Below are 19,628 nucleotides of genomic sequence, written 5' to 3'. Positions count from 1 at the left end.
TATCAAGAAAAAGGACTTCACTCGCCATGTTATTGCAAAAAGGAGAATTTTCCACGCCTTTTTGCCCATTTAAGCTAAAGAATTATGGAAATTACTGCAGCATTTCTTTAGATAATTGATATTATGCTTTTCCTCGTATATGCTTTTCCCAAGATATGGCCACACCATCTAACGTGAACATATATCCAGTAGTGGACTTAGCCCTTGTTTGGTCTCCATTAAATTAATATTCATTTTTCTTTCTTTTTTTTATCAATCATATATTTTCCAATGGAATAATATTACAAGTAAACCTAAAAAAAATTATTTTCTTTTTAACCACATTATTCAAAAAATTACTATTCCTTTCATTATAATTTGAAAAAATGGAACCCAAACAAGGGTTTAATAGTTACATTATCAGTTATCCAGTTTGCATCGCTATATCCTTCAATAACATTTGGAAAACTTTTATAGTTTATAGAATAATCTAATGTACCATGGAACTATTTAAGTGCTCTCTTCAGAATGTTCCAATGGTCTTTACTTGAATTATTAGTATATCTACTAAATCTCCAAAGGTTATATCAGGTCTTATCCTATTTGATATGTACAATAAAGATCCAAGAATTTGAGAATACTCAAATTGTGAAACTTGTTCACATAAATTCTTCTTCAAGAGCGCATTTGAATCATATGGAGTAAAAATTGGTTTACTGTAATAATGACTAAACTTTTTCCACATCTTTTTAATAGCATTAGATTGATATAGTGAAATTCCTTTAGATATTTTCTTTAACTTCATTTCCAAAATTAAATGAGCTTCTTCCAAATCTTTCATTTTAAAATTATTTGACAAATAACTTTTTACATCATTAACAAATCCTAAATTTTTCCCAAATATTAATATGTCATATACATATAAATGTCCTAAAGTTACCATTTTTCACCTTTTAAAATGAGTGAAAATGTGAAAAGCTGGATGGTTATAGTGAAATGTTATAAGAAATTGGGTGGTCTTGGTGAAACGTTATATGAAATTGGATAATTATGATGAAATAAAATTAAATTTGATGACAATGGTGATACTAAATAAAGTTGAGCGACTATAATGAAGCAGAAATCAAGTTGGGTGGAACCCCGACAAAACCCCATAAAGAAACAAGCTTTACCATGAAATTCCCATTTCGTTAATCCATCAATCTTCAAGAATTAGCCGGAAAATCCCATTAAAAACAGCCCTATTGTTTTTTTTTTCCCAAGAATTGTTGCCAACCCTCTTCACAGTTCTTCATATGAGAGAGAGATATAATAAAATCGACAAATAATAAAGTAATGAAGGAAAAATGTTGGATTAACTTTGTGATTATGCTACTAATACATAAAAATAATACATGAGGGATTATATAAAATGATGCGGAGGGAAAATATGGGATAAAAAGTTGACTATATTTTAAATTAGCAAATGATATAATGATATGTGATATAATGTAAAGTTTAATGTACATGTTATTTTAGCTGCAAATTTGTTGATGCATTGGATGGAATTAACTCATTTGTTGACATTATTAAACAATTAGGGCTCTGAAAGATGTGTGTTGATTCTCTTGAATGCGTGAAGCATTAGAACGATGCATTTGGCTTTTCTAATTAACTAATTAAAGGAATGGTATACATTCACATTTAAGGATTGCATTATGTAAATTGACTAATTTGCCCTCGGTCGGGGTATGGTAGGAGTGATATATTGCTCAAAACCGCACAAATTGGAACGACCTACTTGGTTAGTAAAACTTCAACTCATTTTGGTTCTAATTATTAGAATTATTTGATTCTCATCTGATTTGATTGAGTAAAAGTCCGTTTTGAAATGTATGGTCTTTTTCAATAATACATTTTTCTCCAAACTCATTTTCAATCAATATTCTCTTAATAAAATAATTTTATACGTAAATGTAAAACTTTTTCTTAGTTTTCAACTACACATTTTTAAAAAAATTATTGTTCCAATATCTATTTTTACCAAATAATAAGGCTTCAAATAAGGGCTAAGTTTTATGTGACTTATACAATACAACGGTTAAAATTTTGTTAAACTTAGGCCATGTTTGGGAGATTTGTTTTTTTAAATCATTTCTTTCAAGAATCATTTTTAACACGTTCTATGGAACTCATAACTTATTTCTATTTTTCAAATAACACATTCTACGATAATATCATTTTCATGCAGAAATTATCTTCTTTTTTTCAATTGCTTGTACCATAAAATACCATATTATTCCTTCCAATTTCAATTTGACATGACTTTTACTTTTGCATTCGCTTATTATAGAAGAACTTCTTTAAAAGTTACCTTAATTTTTATTTGAAAACTAATTTTTAAAAACGCTTCTTATTTTGAAAATGCATTTACAGAAAGTCACATTAGACCAACTTCATCTAAAGCGTTTTTAACTAAAGAAATACTTGCATAAAATTAGTCAAACGAATAAAAAAAACAGATATCAAAAGCTCATTTTGACTTCTCAAAATGAGTTGAAATACCCTCAATATACCTAATTGGACTAGCTTGCAAGTAAATAGAAATATCAAGGACTAAAATGATAACAAAAAAAATTAAATTTTCAACCAAATGAAAGAGCTACTTGAAACTCGTACGATAATCGATCAAACTGCCCAAATGATTATAAGTGAAATAAAGGCCTAGGTGACTTTTTCATAAGAAGACCTGGACGATTATCCCTACCCTCGGCAGCTTATGAGGGTATTTTAATCTCGATACACAAACTAATAATTTACCCCTAGCTCTATAATCCCCAATCCTGAAAACCTTCACGCGAGCTAGACCTCTTTCTCAAGTCGAGTCAAAAATACAAATTGAGATGATGTAACCCACATTACATGATGTAAAAGAATCCAACATCCTTGTCCACGGCTAAAAATCTAATTTGGGGGTTTTCAAAGAAAACAAGAGATCTTGCAAAAGCCAAAAGTGAGACAGTATACAACAAAAGAACAAGTAGACAAAATTCCAGCATGTTAAAGTGATTCAAGTTTTCGGCTTACTTCAGGATTGGACATCAGATTGGGCTTTAACTTAGCAACTCAATGAGCTCTTGCTTTTTCATCTTTGAGAATCCTTTCAAGCCACGAGATTTCGCAAGAGCTCTCAACTCGGAGAGCTTCATTTCACTTAGATTGGCTATGATCGGGATCTCTTCTTCCGCATCTTCATCATTGTCGCTTTCAAAAATTTCAGAAGTTTCGTCTTCCAACATCTGATCAAACACGTCCCCTTCTGAAAAAATTGGCTCTACATCAGGTTCAGCATTAGATTCCGTCTCCTTGTTTTTCCCATCTAAATTGTCACGTGAGAGAGATTTAATAGAGCCCTTGTCTGAGTAAATGGGCTGGAATTTGACTTGAGGGACTGGAGACCTTTTACGGAAGCTAGATGCTGGCCTGGTAACATGTGGTTGGCTTTGTTGCATCGCAGGCTTCACACTATTATTAGAGTCTACTATGCTCGTGCTTCTGTCTTCAGCAAAGACATCTATCTGTTCAGGGTGGTCAAGGACAAAGTCCCTAGTGCTGGCACTGTTGCTGTTTTTCTTCCCCTGCTGAGCTGAGTGTTTCCTTAAAAGCTTGAGAAGAGAATCAACAGTCTCACTCTCTTTGCTTTTTCCTTGCGTATCCTCAATTTTCCTCTCTTCCTTGACTGCTGTTCTTTCACGAAGACGAGCCTGGACCTTTCTAAATATTTCAACAATATCCTTTTCCCTAGGACCTGGAGTCGAAGTCGCTCAAAATTTCTGGTTTCCAGAGACAGAAAGTAATGGACCATTTTTTGAAGAAATAATTTCGGATTCTTCAAGGTTCTCATAACCATCTCTCTCTTCACTGTACCTGTTCCAGCTGCGGGAGAACCCACTTTTGTTTTGCCTTGAAAAATCTGGATATCTTTAATACCTACCAGAACTCGCATTGCATGCAGAAGCTCTGCCCCCAGAAGTACATTTCAAAGATAAAATCTTGACATCAAAAATGACTTTGTGGTCACCGCGAGAAGTGCTAGGTGATATGCTCACTGCTGCTCCTGAAACTCCGGAGCAAGGGAGACATCCATCTGATGGCCCATATCCTATGATGAAATTTGGATTTGGACGCACATTAGAAGGCTCAAAAAAAGAAAACGGGAAAATCACAACGCAATAAAATCTACAGGGACCCAGTTCATTTGTTGCTTCTAAAGAGAAGATCCAACACTTTTTGTTTATATAGTTGGAAGGTCACGTGGAAAATAGATTGCATAAAGATTTGTATATAAGTAGAGAAATTTAGCCAGAAAGTAGCATAGCTGGGACGAAGAGCAGGGATATTGGGTATTAACTTGTTAACTTTTTGATGGCAATATAAATTCAAATCCTTGTCAATGGTAACTATCATCTCCAAGCAGAAAACTTAACTGTACTACAATCATCTCCAAAACATAGACTCATAGTTATGACTCATGATTATGCACTTGATCAGCAATCATTCTTCAATAATATATATTATTCAATCATTTGACATAATCAGCCACTCACACCCCAACCCCCACACCCACAAGAAAAAGGTTACAAGCCGCAACTGCATCTTCACTTTCAATTCCACATTCGCCATTAACATCTCATCACCAAATAGGACAAACACAAAGGCAATTCTATTACAAGAAGTAATATATTTCATGCTATCCATCACAACAAAGAGCAAACCTTGAAATTTCAGACAAATGCAAGACTTCAAGACAAGGAATGGATAGGCAGGGTTCAGAAATAAAAGAATCAATTCAAGCATCTTGCAACTGTTTCGGTGTTAAGGTTACGTACAAATTATACAACAGTGAACCAAGAATTTAACACTATATTACTTATATGTGATAGATATCATACAGTCACAGCTCGTAGCAATATCAATGTGATATGATGATCATTGACCGCAAGGAAGCACAATAAACCCAACCACATTATAACAACTCCCAGAAATCCATCAGATATATTGCAATTGGGTCCCATGATCAATTCAAGTACTTGATAGTGATTCATGCGTAGAATGGTTAAATACCTAGAATACATTGGGCTTCTCCTAAATTGAAAATTTATACTTAAACCTCCATGGAATCAAATGCTCATAGTGGTTGCGTCCTTTAAATGGCCCCATTTTGTGGATAAGAAAATAGAACTCCATATCTCAATAAACGTGAAGAGCTAACAAAAGACAATATTCCATTTCCCCTCATCCACCTCAATAATTTCAATTGGAATCTGCACATATACAGTATACTAGCTACAAGTTATAAAACTACATAATTCAGTTTTTCCCACGTGCTCTTAGCAATTAATGTTTTGAGCAGCAAGATAAGCTGTAGTCTAAAATACCAGGCCACTTTATGTCAGCAACAGAATTAGAAGCCAAATTAATCGTTGACTGTGGTTAGTGTCTCGTTTTCTTTACCCTTTCACGCCTTCATATAATTATAGGTAGAACATTAATAAAAGAAGCTACCTATATAAATGCGCTATTTCAATTTCACCACGTGGCAATACATTAATGTTTAAGTCATCTGTATAAGTCAACATTTGATTACCAGTCATGTATTATTAGTCCTAAACTTCTCCTTTTATAAAAGAGGAATTTATCTAAAACGCCTTAAGTTGAGGTGCGATGTGAAAAAAACCTCATCTTTTCAAAATTTTTAGAACTAACTTATATCACTTAAAATTTTCTAAAATTCCCTTCTCATTATCTGTGTCCTCCTTCTCGTAGTCATCCAAACCCACTACGATTAGGGGTAAACTTTCTAGATTGGGATTATGGAGGGATTTGATTTGTATGGTGGAGGGGCCTAATTATAGTGCTAGGGCCTTTTAAACTAAGAAATAGGAAATATGTGTAGCAAAGCCATTAGGAACAACTGCTATTCGTAAAATTGTAAAATAAAAATTACGATAACCCAAACTATATTAGCCAAAATTACAAGCACTATAAATTCAAGGAATTAAACAGATAAAACCAAATCATTAGCCCAAAGAACGAGTAAAAATATTCACAGTCATTTCATCAAGCAGATAGCATGCATCGTCAGAATAAACAAAACCAAATTATTAGCCCAAAGAACGAGTAAAAATATTCACAGTCATTTCATCAAGCAGATAGCATGCATCGTCAGAATAAACAAAAACCACGAATTTCATACATGAACACGTTAATGCAAAAGAATATTCTTTAAAGCCCACAAATTGTGAAACTCCAAACATAAATGCTGGTGCTTTTGTGCGAGCATGTATCCAGTACTTCAACTAAAGAAAAGCAAAACAAGAACTTCACACACAAACAAACAAACCAACCTGGAACTGTATTGTAGATTAAATGAATTGAACTCGACATGCTCGAAAACAGCAAGAAGAAGATGTTTTTCAATGGCTGTGCGGCATTTCACACGTCGACACACAAATTAATGGTGTTCTCAGTGTGCAATTGCTATATATTCACCATAGATAAGGGGCAAATGAGAGGTTGGTTTTGGGCAGATCCCCGTTACGTAAATGGGCCGATTGTCTAAATGGGTCGGCCCGTAATTAATTTGGATCCAATCCAGCCCATTTCCCAAGGTCCAGTTACCTGAAGGGTTTGAAATTAGGCTTGGGAAGGGTTTGGTTTTGGTTGGTTTCGACTACAACCCAAAATCAAAATCAAAACCAAATTAATCGGTTTGGGTGAATTTAACGCAAATCAACTCACTCTAACTCTTAGACCAAATCAAATTTGGTTCAGTTTGGTTCGATTAATAGGTTTGGACTTTTAGAGTCCAAATTGAATTTATTTTTATTTTTTTAAAAATTGTTCAAATTTTGAGCCCAATTAGATTACAAAAATTAAAATAAAATCAAATTAATATAAACATATCAATAGAAAACTTAAGAATTTTATTGACTTTTTATGCATTATATAATATAACTACTTGAGTAAGGAAAATGCTAATTATAACATAATGAGCCCGTAAAAGAAAATTCTCAGTACTATTTCTTAGCGGCAACATCATCGATTGGAGAGAATCGTGATATAGTTATGAAATTAGAACTTATCTTTTGATTTTTATTTTTCTTTTAAAATTATATTAAAAAAAAGGGATAAACATGTAAGTATGTTGAATTGGTTCGGTTAACCAACGATTTGAGACTTCAAACGATAATCAAATCCACCCACCCACCTATCATGGTTTTGTTTAAAAGAAAACCAAACAAAACCAATTACTTGTGTCAAACTGCCTCGAGTCGGTTCGGTTTAATTGGTTTAATCGATTTTTCATTTTTTTGCCCAGACCTAGGAATTATGACATATTTTTAGGAATTGAAAATATTTACTATTTTTACTAATAATTTTCTAAAAGATGCAAAGATATTATCAACATCATAATTTGGTTGGCACATCCACGTTTCAACAATTTGGTTGATGGTTTTTTTCTTAGAAAAAATTCATATATCAAGTGTACTGTTTTCATCAATTCACAAATCTTGTACAAAGTTTAAAAATTCAAAATTCAGATTTCTGTATAATTAATTGAAAATATTTATTAATAAAATATAATAAAGTCACAGTTACATGATTAATGGTCATCGATTCATAATTACTGATCACAAATTTACTTATTGGTTACAGATTATTTCGATATCACAAATCAAAAATTTTGTAGGTCACTGATTAGTTTGAGATCAAAAGTCAAAAATTTTGAAGGTCACAAATTATTTCATTAGTCATAGATCAAAAATTTTGTAGGTCACAGCACACATCATTGGTCACAAATTCAAAAAACTATAGGTCATAGGTCACATATTTTCAAATTTGATGATCACGAATTACTTTTTAATGACAAATGATCGAATTTTAATGTCACAATTTACGGTCACAGTCGCAGATGGGACCATATAGCTGGTCACAGACATCCAACATCCGATCTCGACACCAAAACCACATCTACCAACACCAACAATACAACCACCACCAGAAACCATCGCAGCCACCAAGACCACCACACTGCCAGAAACACCTCCAAACACACCCAACAATACACCACCTCCCAACGTCACCAACACCACTGTGCCCATAGTACCACCAACCAGAAACACACCATCGCTGCACCACCACCACAACCACTAACAAATACTCCTATCCCACAGCGTCCCACCACAACCAACATTACAACCACATCCCCCCAAAACCACTAGCAATCAAATCCTACTACCAACATCACCACCACAACCATGGTCAAGATCTGAAAATACAACCAACAAAATCCCAAAATCACTACCTACAGATCGAAAAGCGAAAGAGATAACACCTAAAATCATACCTACTAAATGTAGAAGAAGGTCGAGGTTATGAATTTACTTCGACAACCAATCGGTGAACCATGTCGAGGCCCGATTGTACGTTGCATCTGATTCAAGTGATGGCAATCATCACCGCTCTTCGCGGTATCTGCAGCGACGTTGGCGTTGCGAGCCACTGTGCAACGACGCTTACACGTTCGAAAGAGGTCGTTACTATGGTGTTGTGGTCTCTGGAGACGGCGGCTGCTCGTGTGATGGAGAGGATAGAGAGACAGGAGAGGGGGAGAGAGAGAGAGAATGAAGGATGGAGTGAAATGAATTTGAATTTTAGGGTTATTGTTATATCAGATATTTGATTAGAAAAGTTGGGCTCATGATTTATGTACAGTGAACATGAAAGCCCTGGGACAGTGTAATTTCCTTTTTTCTTTCTAAGATGGTCTTTATAATAGAGTCGATATCACTTTGTGAATTAAATTCTGAGCAAATTTTCTTGCTAAGTCATCATTTTCATTAACCATGTCAGCATTTGAAATAACTTAATAGTCAAAAAGCATAAGCCCTTGTTTGCCTCTTATTTATAGTCGGGTCACAATCGATCTATCATTTTTCATGTGTGATCCACAAATATTATTCATTACTCAATTTTATTTATTTATAAGTTAAACATATTATAAACAACTCTCAAACAAGCTTTTAACTGAAACAAATATGTAACTTGAACGAGAAAGCAAGACAAGGTCGAAATAAGAGACTTGTTTTTAAGCCAAAGAAAATGCACATCACATGCCACATTTTGAAGTCAGCAACTCACTTCAAACCTTAGAAAGTAAATTAACAAAATATACCCTCGAAAATTCATAAATCTCAATCCAACGGTCAAGAACAACGATGAACTCAGATTTCATGAAGGCCGTTCACATGCCATTGTGAGAAAGAGCACGAACCAGAAGTGAGACGAGCTTGCAAAGTATTGACTAGTCTTATTTAGATGTTGCCGACTGGAAGATGAGAAGAGGTCCGATATGAGAAGTGAACGACAAGATCATACATGGAAATAAAGCAAAGCAGAGCCTTTCTCTTTGCAACTCACATCTATGCTTTGTGAATTTTTGCCATTTCATCGACATCCAGTTCAACTTCTAGAACAGGCAAATCCTTCCTGGCACTAAAATGACTGAAGAAGTAACATAACATCTAATCAGGGACGAAAAATTCCTATAAAGTTGAATAATTACTAATTGCCCAATAATCGAAAAGGCTAACCTATTGTTTACAGGTCCATGATCCACAACCGTTCTAAGGCAACATATTACTCTGCCGATAATCTCGGTCATAGAAACTGGACCAAACGTTCGGCTATCGTATGCTTCTTGCTACAAGAAAGATCAAAAACATCTCAATAAGTAACGAACGAATTCAGAAAACTTATAATATCCATATCAAAATTGAAAATAAGTAAGTTGCTTATATTAACGGTGCTGTCAAAGTAAGTAACATTTGACTTAAAAGTATGTTATCAAAACATGTTCAGCAACAAAAAAAAGTTACTTAGAAATAACTTTCACTTATTTTCAAGCTTGGCCGAACATGCTCTAGACTTTCTCAAAGACGCTACACAACCTGGAAATTCCCTCGATGTGCAGGAACGGCGAGGTCCCTTTTAAATATGCTAGTAAGAAACGAAAGAAGTAATCATTAGACATGAAGGTGCATATACCTTAGTCTTTAAATTTTCATTATCAGCTAATAACCAACACTGATCCCTTTCAAGGACAAAAGGCTCGTCCTTTTCATCGATAGAAGCCATCTCGTACCCTTCAATAGCAGCTAACCTCCGAACAAGATACTTCTCTATGCTCATAGGGTCCTTCAGGACTACCACATCTCCAACACCTACTCTCCTGTCACAAACGGATATTGTGTAATAAAAGCTGACATTTACAGCCTCCACCATAATGCGATAAAAAAATGTTAAACCAGAATATGTAGAAGCCAAATTGACTATCGAACATAATGGATTCTGAACTGTGAGTAAAACTTGAAGATAATTTTGACCAAATCACAACTTATTAAGGAAAATTGAATGTTGAGGATGTTTTGAAAACCGAAAGAGTTTAATTACAAGTAAAGAAGTAAGTTCTAAAATTAATTTTTTTTATACTAATCAAATTTGGAAATAAGAACTCATTTTAATAGGAGAGTTATTTAAGAAAAATTAAATTATCCAAACATGTTTCGGGGGAAAAAATGGTTACTTAAAAATGTAATTTTTACCTTTTTCAAGCTTTGCCAAACGTGCCCATGTTCCACAAAGTAACTAATGGAATGCTAAAACAATCTTATTAATACTAACAAATTTGTTTATGAACAGAGGCATCATCAGATTACATTAAGCTATTATCATCTGTCAAAGTCAAAATATAGTGGCTAGCTGAGCGAAGAATATTACAAATTGTATTTGAGGGCAGGTGTCAGTACAGGATAAGGAATATTAATGCTGATAGCAGATGTTTATATGTTCTGTGTGCATGAAAGACGAAAAGAGAACAAGAAAGAACAAAGTTGATTTAAATTTGGTCCAAATTCTAAGCCATTTAGTCTTATGCTTACTGCCAAATCGGAAACATGATTTTGCTTTTAAAAGGAAAAAGTGTGGAAACCAAAAGAACTTCAGGAAACTATTTTTGCAACTTTATCAAACTCGAATGATATATAATTCACAATTTCATATCTTTTTCGCGGTAACATACATAATGGTGATCGATTTTGCAAGGAATAAAACCAAAAAATGCAAGCTGGATATATAGTTCAAAATTAAACACATGTCACGCAGCTTGGCTAAAAATTGGTGAACCGGTCAAATATTCACTCGAAATATGCTCTCAAGTCAAGTGTACATAATAATTATTCCAACACCAGATTTAGTTTCAAGGAGGTGTGAAACCACTACTACAACACCTATTTAGACGCTAAGTCCATGAGAGATTCAACCATATGCAAGTATAAAGACTAAATCAGGTATCGAGGCAAGCATAAGCGATGCATAAGAATAGAAGGAAAAAAAATGCTCATAATAAACTATAAACCATCTTGAAAATACATAATAAAACCAATTCACAAAAACAAAAGTGTAACTTGCAAACAAACATAATTAAAAAGAATAAAATGCATACATAAAGGATGAACAATAAGTTCTCAAATCAGTAATCACATAACAAACAACAATCTACTTAAACACCTAGAACTAGAAGTATCTCATACCTGCTCTTAGAAGTAGAAACGCCTAGAAGTATCTTATATCATTACTAATGAAATCTTGAAAATCATTGACTAATTTGATCCCCTATCATCCTCCTCGTCGTTATCGGTTTCTTCTCGCTCTTTGTCTTCGTGCTCCACTTTCAATGGTGCCTTCTCCCTCCCCTTTCAAGTGAAGGCAGTAAAAAAGAAAAACACTAGAACCCATAAAATGTTCCTAGGCTATAAAATTAGCCCAAAAGGCAGAATCAACAATAAAAAACCAAAAAAAGGCAAGACAAATGAGAAAACTCCTTAGCCATCCTTAGGCTTAGCCTTGAACCGTAAGCTATGATTTAAAAAAAGGGCGTTTAATAAAAGCAACATGTGAGACGTGTCTCAAGGCATGAACTCAAATAACTATTTTAAACAATTTTTTTGATGACCATGAGTGTTCAAACCAACTTACACGTACTTCAACTAATTCCTCGGAACCTTGAAGTTTACAGTGGTAGCCTTGAGAGGACTCGAACTGGTGATTATTGGGGAGCAAACATAAGGCCTGACTACTGAATTACCCCTCAGGGTTAACTATTTTTAAACAATTACCATATATATGACGATACTTGGGCCACTAAATTTGATTTGTCTATATGACCGTAGACTGTCAATTATTTCATAATGCCTACGGATTCACACAAAATATGACACTGGTAAAATTTCCAAAATGATGGAAATCATTAGAGATATGATGGATACCCATTTCTCATGGAGATATCCACAAACTAATGAGGTCAAAGTGAAGATACAACTCTTTTCATATTTATATCTCCATGTGAAAATGTAAAAGATATCAGTCCCCATATCCATGGCAGATTGGACATATTTACTGATACACAGATCTAACAGAGGACATTCCAAACAGCACATACAATCATAAAATGAGTTGTTTAGTCTTATGACTTATGACGTATTATCAGGTTTCAAATCAAAGGTCCTCAAAACTGCAGAATCAGAGAAATGACAAGTCCTAATCCAACCAAAGATGCACTTATTAGAAAATGTTATCCAAGAAATTGTGGCGAAAATCACATTCAGAAGAAGCTAGTTTAAAGGAATCATGAGTGTTAGTGCTAGTTTGATAGGGATTTTGATAATTGATTTTTCGACAATAGAGATAAAGTAGGTCCTATGAGAGAATAATTCAAAAATGACGGTGTGAATAGTGAACAACGGTCAAAAATTTGTTTTTAATTGGCTTAAAATATGTAACCAAACAAGCACTTAAAGTTATCACATTGTTGTACTGGAAAACCATACGTTGGATCGGCTGCTAGTATTTTCCTAACAAGAAGAGTTCCACCGTGAGCTCATAACATAGGGGCCATCTCCTCTCCCTTGTTCCAATGCAAGAACGTCATTTTTCCCTGGAAAAGAGTTTTCCATACACTATCAAGTAATCCGGTATCTGCGATTTGACCTCGTCTGTACGTCTGGAATAATATAAAAGATTGTGTCAGTTAGGGTGATGAAACAAGATCCCAGTAACATCTAGCATCTTGTAGGAAAAATATCAAAAAAAACTATCATCAAGCTTGAAATTTTCTTGGACTGAAAAACCAGTAAAGAGCATCGGATTGAATTCATAATAGCTACTTGCATTTTAAAGATGGCATGTTTATTCTAATTTTTTCCTTATTTTGCCTAAAAGTTTCGTCCTCGTTCAAGCTCCTAAACACCAAGAAAAGATCACATCTTTTGCTGCTGCTTTTTTTATCAAGTCTTATGACCTAAACACAAAAGGCATTACTTATTAGAGAATCCTCTTCGATCTAATTTCCATACTATTAAAAATTGTTACAAACAAATCTCTCAACAGCCCCGTGTGCTCAAATCCCCCACCCCCCCCTTAAAAAAAATTAAAAAAGAAAAAAAAAGACCACTTCCTGACAAAAAAAAAAAAAAAAAAAAAAAAAAAACCCCCCCCCCAGAAAAAAAAAAAAAAAAAAACCATTAAACACGCGCAATTATTTGCGCATCAGTTTTCCTTGGGACAACTTTGAAAATGGCTGGTAGATTCTTCCTATTTTTCACAATAGCCTTTCTTATCAAAAGTACTATATTGCCCTTAATGAATTATTTGCAAGATCTATCTTATATCTTTAAGGAATTGTCAATCAGGTCCTATATCTATATTTTTCAATCTTTTGAACACCTTTAATTATTCTTTATATTTTAATAGTTCTTTAAAGATTATAGGTTAGCCTTTCTTGGTTATATATCCTTTAAATAATCATTCTGAGATTTCTTCTTGTATATCCGTATGTTTAGTTATAATATCTTCTACTTTTCTTATTTCTTTATGAGTTTTCACAGAATCAAATCCTATATTATTCTTACAACTATAATCTATATCTCTATATATTTCTTCAATTTTTTCTTTACCAATAGGGAATATAACATCAGATTTTACATCTAATTTGAGCAGGAAAGAAACATCTTCTTCATCTAAAAATAAAATGAGATTCTTATCATCATTAACAGTGGAAGTGGATGCTTGTGAATTACTCATCAAAGATAATTAAAGCATAAGTATGTAAAAATAAGCAAATAACTTACAGTAATCAAGTGGAAATAAACAGATTTTCCCTCCAGTATGCTCTTATAGATGCTTTGCATGTACTTAATCAATCTTCTGAATCAAGTAAAGATTTAAAATATTTTTGAAATCATTTGGGTCCACAACTGCTTCCGCAAAAGGCTTTTCAATTAAGGTTGCACTTCTCATTCTAGAGAACTAGCCGTGTTTCCACAGACGCTATCTCACAGTATCCAGAGTCTCTGTTTTCACCTCTATCCAAACTCTTTTCAGAATCAAGTTCCTACTTGGAACGAAATTTTAAAAGATAACTCACACACAAGGTGCTACAATTTTTTGTTAGAAGACTGCCTTTTTCCCCTAACCATTCATCAAATACGAGTACTTTGGCATGGCTAACATCCATTCAAAATCAAAGTTTTGAAAATCTTTTAAAATCTCTATCTGTACTGCCGAGGAATCATGAGAAACTTAACGAAATCCTTTTATGAAAGCTTTGTTGAACATAACAAACTTTACTTTGATATTCATAAACTGAAATTGTACATGCTTACAAACTATATTTACATACCTTTGGTACTCACCTTATGAAATTTAGAACTCCATAAGTGATTACCTTATTACACGCTTTCCTATCTTCAAACTATCTAATATTTTTCTGAATACCTGTGGTGTATACAGATTACAAGAAATTTTATAGAGATAGATTTTTTCGAGATATCTTCCTTCTTCCTTCATGTCTCATTTTATAGACGATTTTGGAATCTTATCTTGGACAGGTGTTTTCCACCTTTCTTTGTTGGGTAGCTGGGCCATCTTATCTCCACCGAATTCTTCATTGTCTTTTTGTTGGGTGGACCTCTTATCTTGAAATTGGATACCTTATCTTTTATCTTTGTCTGCCACTTGTGACCATTGGTAGGAAGTAGTCACAATTATAAAGACTTTTCTTGTATTATCTTCTGTCTTCTAGCAGCCACAGTTTTTCTTTAATAAATTTCTTTATTAAAGTAGTGATAAAGGGCTACTTTAGTCACCATCACTTCTCCATTTTTGAATCAAAGAATTCTGCAGGGAATTCTTCATCATTAAGGGATGCTTGACTCATATCTTCAACAACACAGTATTCACAATGGTGATCACTGTAATTCCAAAGTATTTTGCATAATTCTTTAGCCATATCTTCCGATCCATTTACTTGGTTGGATATGATTGCTGATAATAGATGGTCGAGATAACAAATATCTTCCTCTTTGGTATCCATCCTTGCATTGGAATAGATAATATGATCTTCAGATGGATAAACCCATATTTTTTCTTTCTCAGTAATTATCTGAGTTACATGTTCAAATATCTCTTTATACCCTTTTGCTCTTCTATAGGGCATCATATTAAGAATATCTTGATATCCATTTTTAACGACCTTTTGATTGGCTGGTAAAAAATGTTGATTTGTTAATCCCATTTTGATCACATGGAACGATGGATGCATATATTCGAGGACAGGATCCCATTCCATTGTTGCTGAATGGAATCTGATATATATATTTGTTGTTTTAACAACTTCAGTATATCTTTTAACAGCTTTCCTAATGTTGGCTGGAAGCTGAGCTATCTCCTTGAGATCTTTACTAGGATATATACAAAGTATATTTCCTATTTCAAAGCAATTTCGAACCCAGTTGGCTGGTGCTCCTGGATAAAAGTTTATCTTGTTGTATTTCGAATAATGGAGAGTCTTCATTCACTTTCCAATCTCCAGATACCAGTCTGATAGAATATTAAAAATAACAATAAAGAGTGTTACTTCTTCACGGTTATCTTTTTTGGGCATTTTTGCTTCATGGCATATCTTGACAATATCTTTGGGATCTATCCTTTCAATAGAAAGTTTAGATTGAGTTTGGCTTTGTGAAGAGCTTCCTCCTCTTTTGATATCTTGAATATCTCTATTACCAATAATAGGTTTAAGTATTCCCTGTGAAGGGGTTCCTATTACCTTCTTTTCTTTCCCTTTATCCTCGGGAAGAGTGCTACTATTCACAAGTCCCTGCGAAGGGATACTAGGCTTGGTACAAGTATCTTCTGCCTCATAGGCTAAATTCTTGCCTCGAAGGCTATCTTGGATATTTTGAATTTGGGTTTCCAAATAGGAAACTTTTATCTCAAGTATCTGGACTTTCGTCCTTAATTGTTCTAGCTCCATCCCTGCTAAGATAATCAGAAAGAAAGTTAGTTTTACCTTTTATGTATTCAATGTCAAATTTGAAATATGAAAACCAAATTTGTATCCTAATAATATATCTATTATTAATAGATGGATCGACATTATTTTTTAAAAATGCTTTAACTTGAGTATTATCAGTTCTAATTAAGAATTTCTTTGGCAATAAATAATCTTCATATTTCTGAACTCCTCTTTTTACAGCAATGAGTTCTTTTCTGTTTGTCTCATATCTTGTTTCTACTTCTTTGAATGTCCCTGATGTATAACCTGCAAGTATCTCAGAGCAAGAACAATCTTTTTCACATTTATATTCTTTATGTTTCTTTTTAACTTTTAACACTGCTCCCCAGTAATAATCTGAAGCANCATTGGATTTATTTCTTTTATGGATTGTTTTCTTACATTTTCAGTGTATCTTTTCTGTGTTTTTCTATATTGATTAATATCAAACTTATTAGGTATTGGGGTACCATAAGGATAATCTTGTTCTTCATCACTACTATATTCTACCTTTATATCATGACTTGAGGATGGATTAGTATTCATCTTTATATTTTTCATTTTCTCAGTTAATTCTTCTAACTGTCTTTTGTATTCTTCATACTCTTCTCCTGTAGATTCTAATAATTTTTGTTCTATTTCTTCTACATCTGTAATCATGTATTGTTTTTCTTCATGTTTTTTCCCTTTATTATTTTCTTTTTGTGTTATCCTAAAATCTCGGGGTGGATTAATTATAATCCTATCTTTTCCTCTAAGGTTTTTATCTAATAGGGCATTTCCTATTTGTAGATTATGTTCTAGATTCTCTAATCTTTTATGTATATCCCCAAAATTTTCATTTGTGGTATTTTTAGGTAAATAAGGATAACTAGGTTTTTTATGTTTTTCGACTTTTTTCAAAAATTCTTCAATTATATTTTCTTCATCTAATATATTCATCATAATTTTTGGTTCGTAACATGGCTCTGATACCATTTTGTCGGAGTGTGCAGCGGAGGGATTAATATTTTTGAGCCAATTAACTTCTTCATAGGTATTTAAAATATCACAATAAAATTTATAAAATTCACTATTTTTTACCAATATTTTTTCTTGAATAATTATGTTTAATTCTTTAATTCTCCTTCTTAAGTTAAGGATTAATTTATATCTATCTTTTTCCATTTTAATTGCTTCATCATCTATGGAATCATTTTTATTTTTTAGTTTTGGGTCTAAATATTCTATAAAGAAGTCTTTCAGATCTTCTTCCAAATAGATTAATTCGTTTTCTGTAGCGTTTTTTAGATCAATAAAATTTTGTATAATATTTGGATCTAAATTTATTAAAGAATTTTGATCTATATTTCTTTGAGGACTTATTTGAAGGTTTTTAGATATTGTAGTGGCTTTGGTTGCAATTTCTCTATAAAGGGTATTTTTGGAAAATTGATTGTTTGGAGACTAGTTTTCAAATGTTTTTATTTCTTAGACTAATTTGGAAAATCCTCCTTTTATTTAGGCTGTTAAGCTGTATTTTCCGTTTTCCTTCCCCCCCCTCCCCTTTTGCGGAATTCAGATATGGGTGACTGACCTTCCAAGTGAGGGAGATGGAGTAATCGATTTTACTGGCAATATAACGCAGCCATGTCATGTGAGCAACCATTGCAAATGTAAAATCAATTCGATTGTCGCAGTGTCAATGGAATTTTGCATCTTAGCAATCTCCTTCTGCTCTTTTACATCCCTTTGAACCACAATGGAGCTCTTTCTTTTCTTTCTACTCATTTTTAAGAATTAATTCTTTCAATGGCCACCGAAGTTAGGTACATGTTTTTTGTTGATCATTGAAATTTTATCTGTCTAGTTTTAGTCATTGAACTTTGATTCATATCTTTAATTACTCATTAAAATTCAAAATGCTGAGTTTTAATCACTGAACTTTGAAAAATGTTTTATGTTACTCAGTGCCATAAATGTTGAACTTTAAAAAATATCAAGTTTACAGTGACTAAACTTTCAAAAATGTCACGTTTACAATGAGTAATGTAAAATATTTTTCAAAATTCAGTGACAAAAATTCAATATTTTAAATTTCAACGAGTAATCGAAGGCACAGGCCTAAGTCTAGTAACCAAACCTCAATATTTTAAATTTCGATGACTAATCAAAGACATGAACCTAAATTCAGTGACCATTGGAACAATTAACTATTTTTTACCATAAATTCCGATAATAAAATATTTTATACAGAAACTTAAAGTTTTTTGCTTACCTTTTAATCTCACATTTTCTCAAAAATCACTATTTCGAAAATTAATTTCATTCTAGAGATTGTCAAACATGAACTTATGGTGCGCTTGATTGTAAGTATAGAATTCACATGGAAAGAAAATAAATTTTAGGTAATTCAATTGCTTAAAATTTATTTGCATGGAAATTGTCAATTAAATGTATTTGATTGATTTAATTTTTAACTTAGAAAATATTATATTTGTCCCTTTTTTTTGGTAGATGAGAGAGAGTGGATAGATGAGAGAAAGAACTTCCTGGAAAATAAAATCCTACTCCCCCTTAAAAAAATATTTTCCTTAATCTGAGGAAAATATGGTCACAAGACCAAAAGTAGGAAAATATTTTCTATGAAAAAATTGTAATCAAACGACATAAAAGTAAGAATTTGGGTGGAAAAAACATATTTTTCATAGAAAATATTGGCAATCAAATGCATCCTTATATTTTTGTAATTTCTTACACTGGGGTTTGGGTTTGTTATGGTGTATGCAAGTACAATTCGCAGAAATGTACTGGACTTCAATCACTTCAATTTATTAAGAAATTAAAGTAAACATTTAAATCCACATTTTATGAAATTTATGATTTTTATCAACTTCTCAATTGTACTTTTCGTTAATTTTATAACTTTTATAAAAAAAATTTGTCAAACAACCTTTCAATAATTTTTGGAAAAACTATACAAGTAACCTTTTAATTATTTAGATTTTCTAATATTCTATATAGTTCATTCTTTGTTTGACATTTCGATTAAGAATGGCTGTTTGGTATTATTCAGATAAATTGTTTGTAAGTGAAATTATGAAACGTGATAAAATTTGTTGACTACCGACCTAAGTTCTCACATTTAATGCTTGCAGGCCCTACCTCATGCAAATACCAATTCAGCCTTTGAAGATCAGCTCAGTCTCATTTCCACCGTAATCTCAAAAGACAT

The 19,628-nt window shown here is 32.9% G+C and overlaps 1 protein-coding gene and 1 pseudogene across 1 annotated transcript; both read right to left on the bottom strand.

The window, feature by feature from the left end:
- Positions 1-2,639: 2,639 nt before the first annotated feature.
- LOC111411874 (rho-N domain-containing protein 1, chloroplastic) lies at positions 2,640-6,682 on the bottom strand. The gene is given in 2 exon segments (XM_023042523.1): positions 2,640-4,120; positions 6,366-6,682. Coding segments are annotated over 2 exon segments (1,089 nt in total). The 5' UTR covers positions 6,406-6,682; the 3' UTR covers positions 2,640-3,071.
- Positions 6,683-9,086: 2,404 nt separating this feature from the next.
- On the bottom strand, positions 9,087-18,224 carry LOC111411875 (annotated as a pseudogene).
- Positions 18,225-19,628: the final 1,404 nt, after the last annotated feature.

Source organism: Olea europaea, chromosome 16 (assembly GCF_002742605.1).
Source record: "Olea europaea var. sylvestris chromosome 16, O_europaea_v1, whole genome shotgun sequence".
Lineage (NCBI taxonomy): Eukaryota > Viridiplantae > Streptophyta > Magnoliopsida > Lamiales > Oleaceae > Olea > Olea europaea.
Note: the sequence above shows the minus strand (reverse complement) of the source record. Positions and strands in the feature narration are given on the sequence as shown.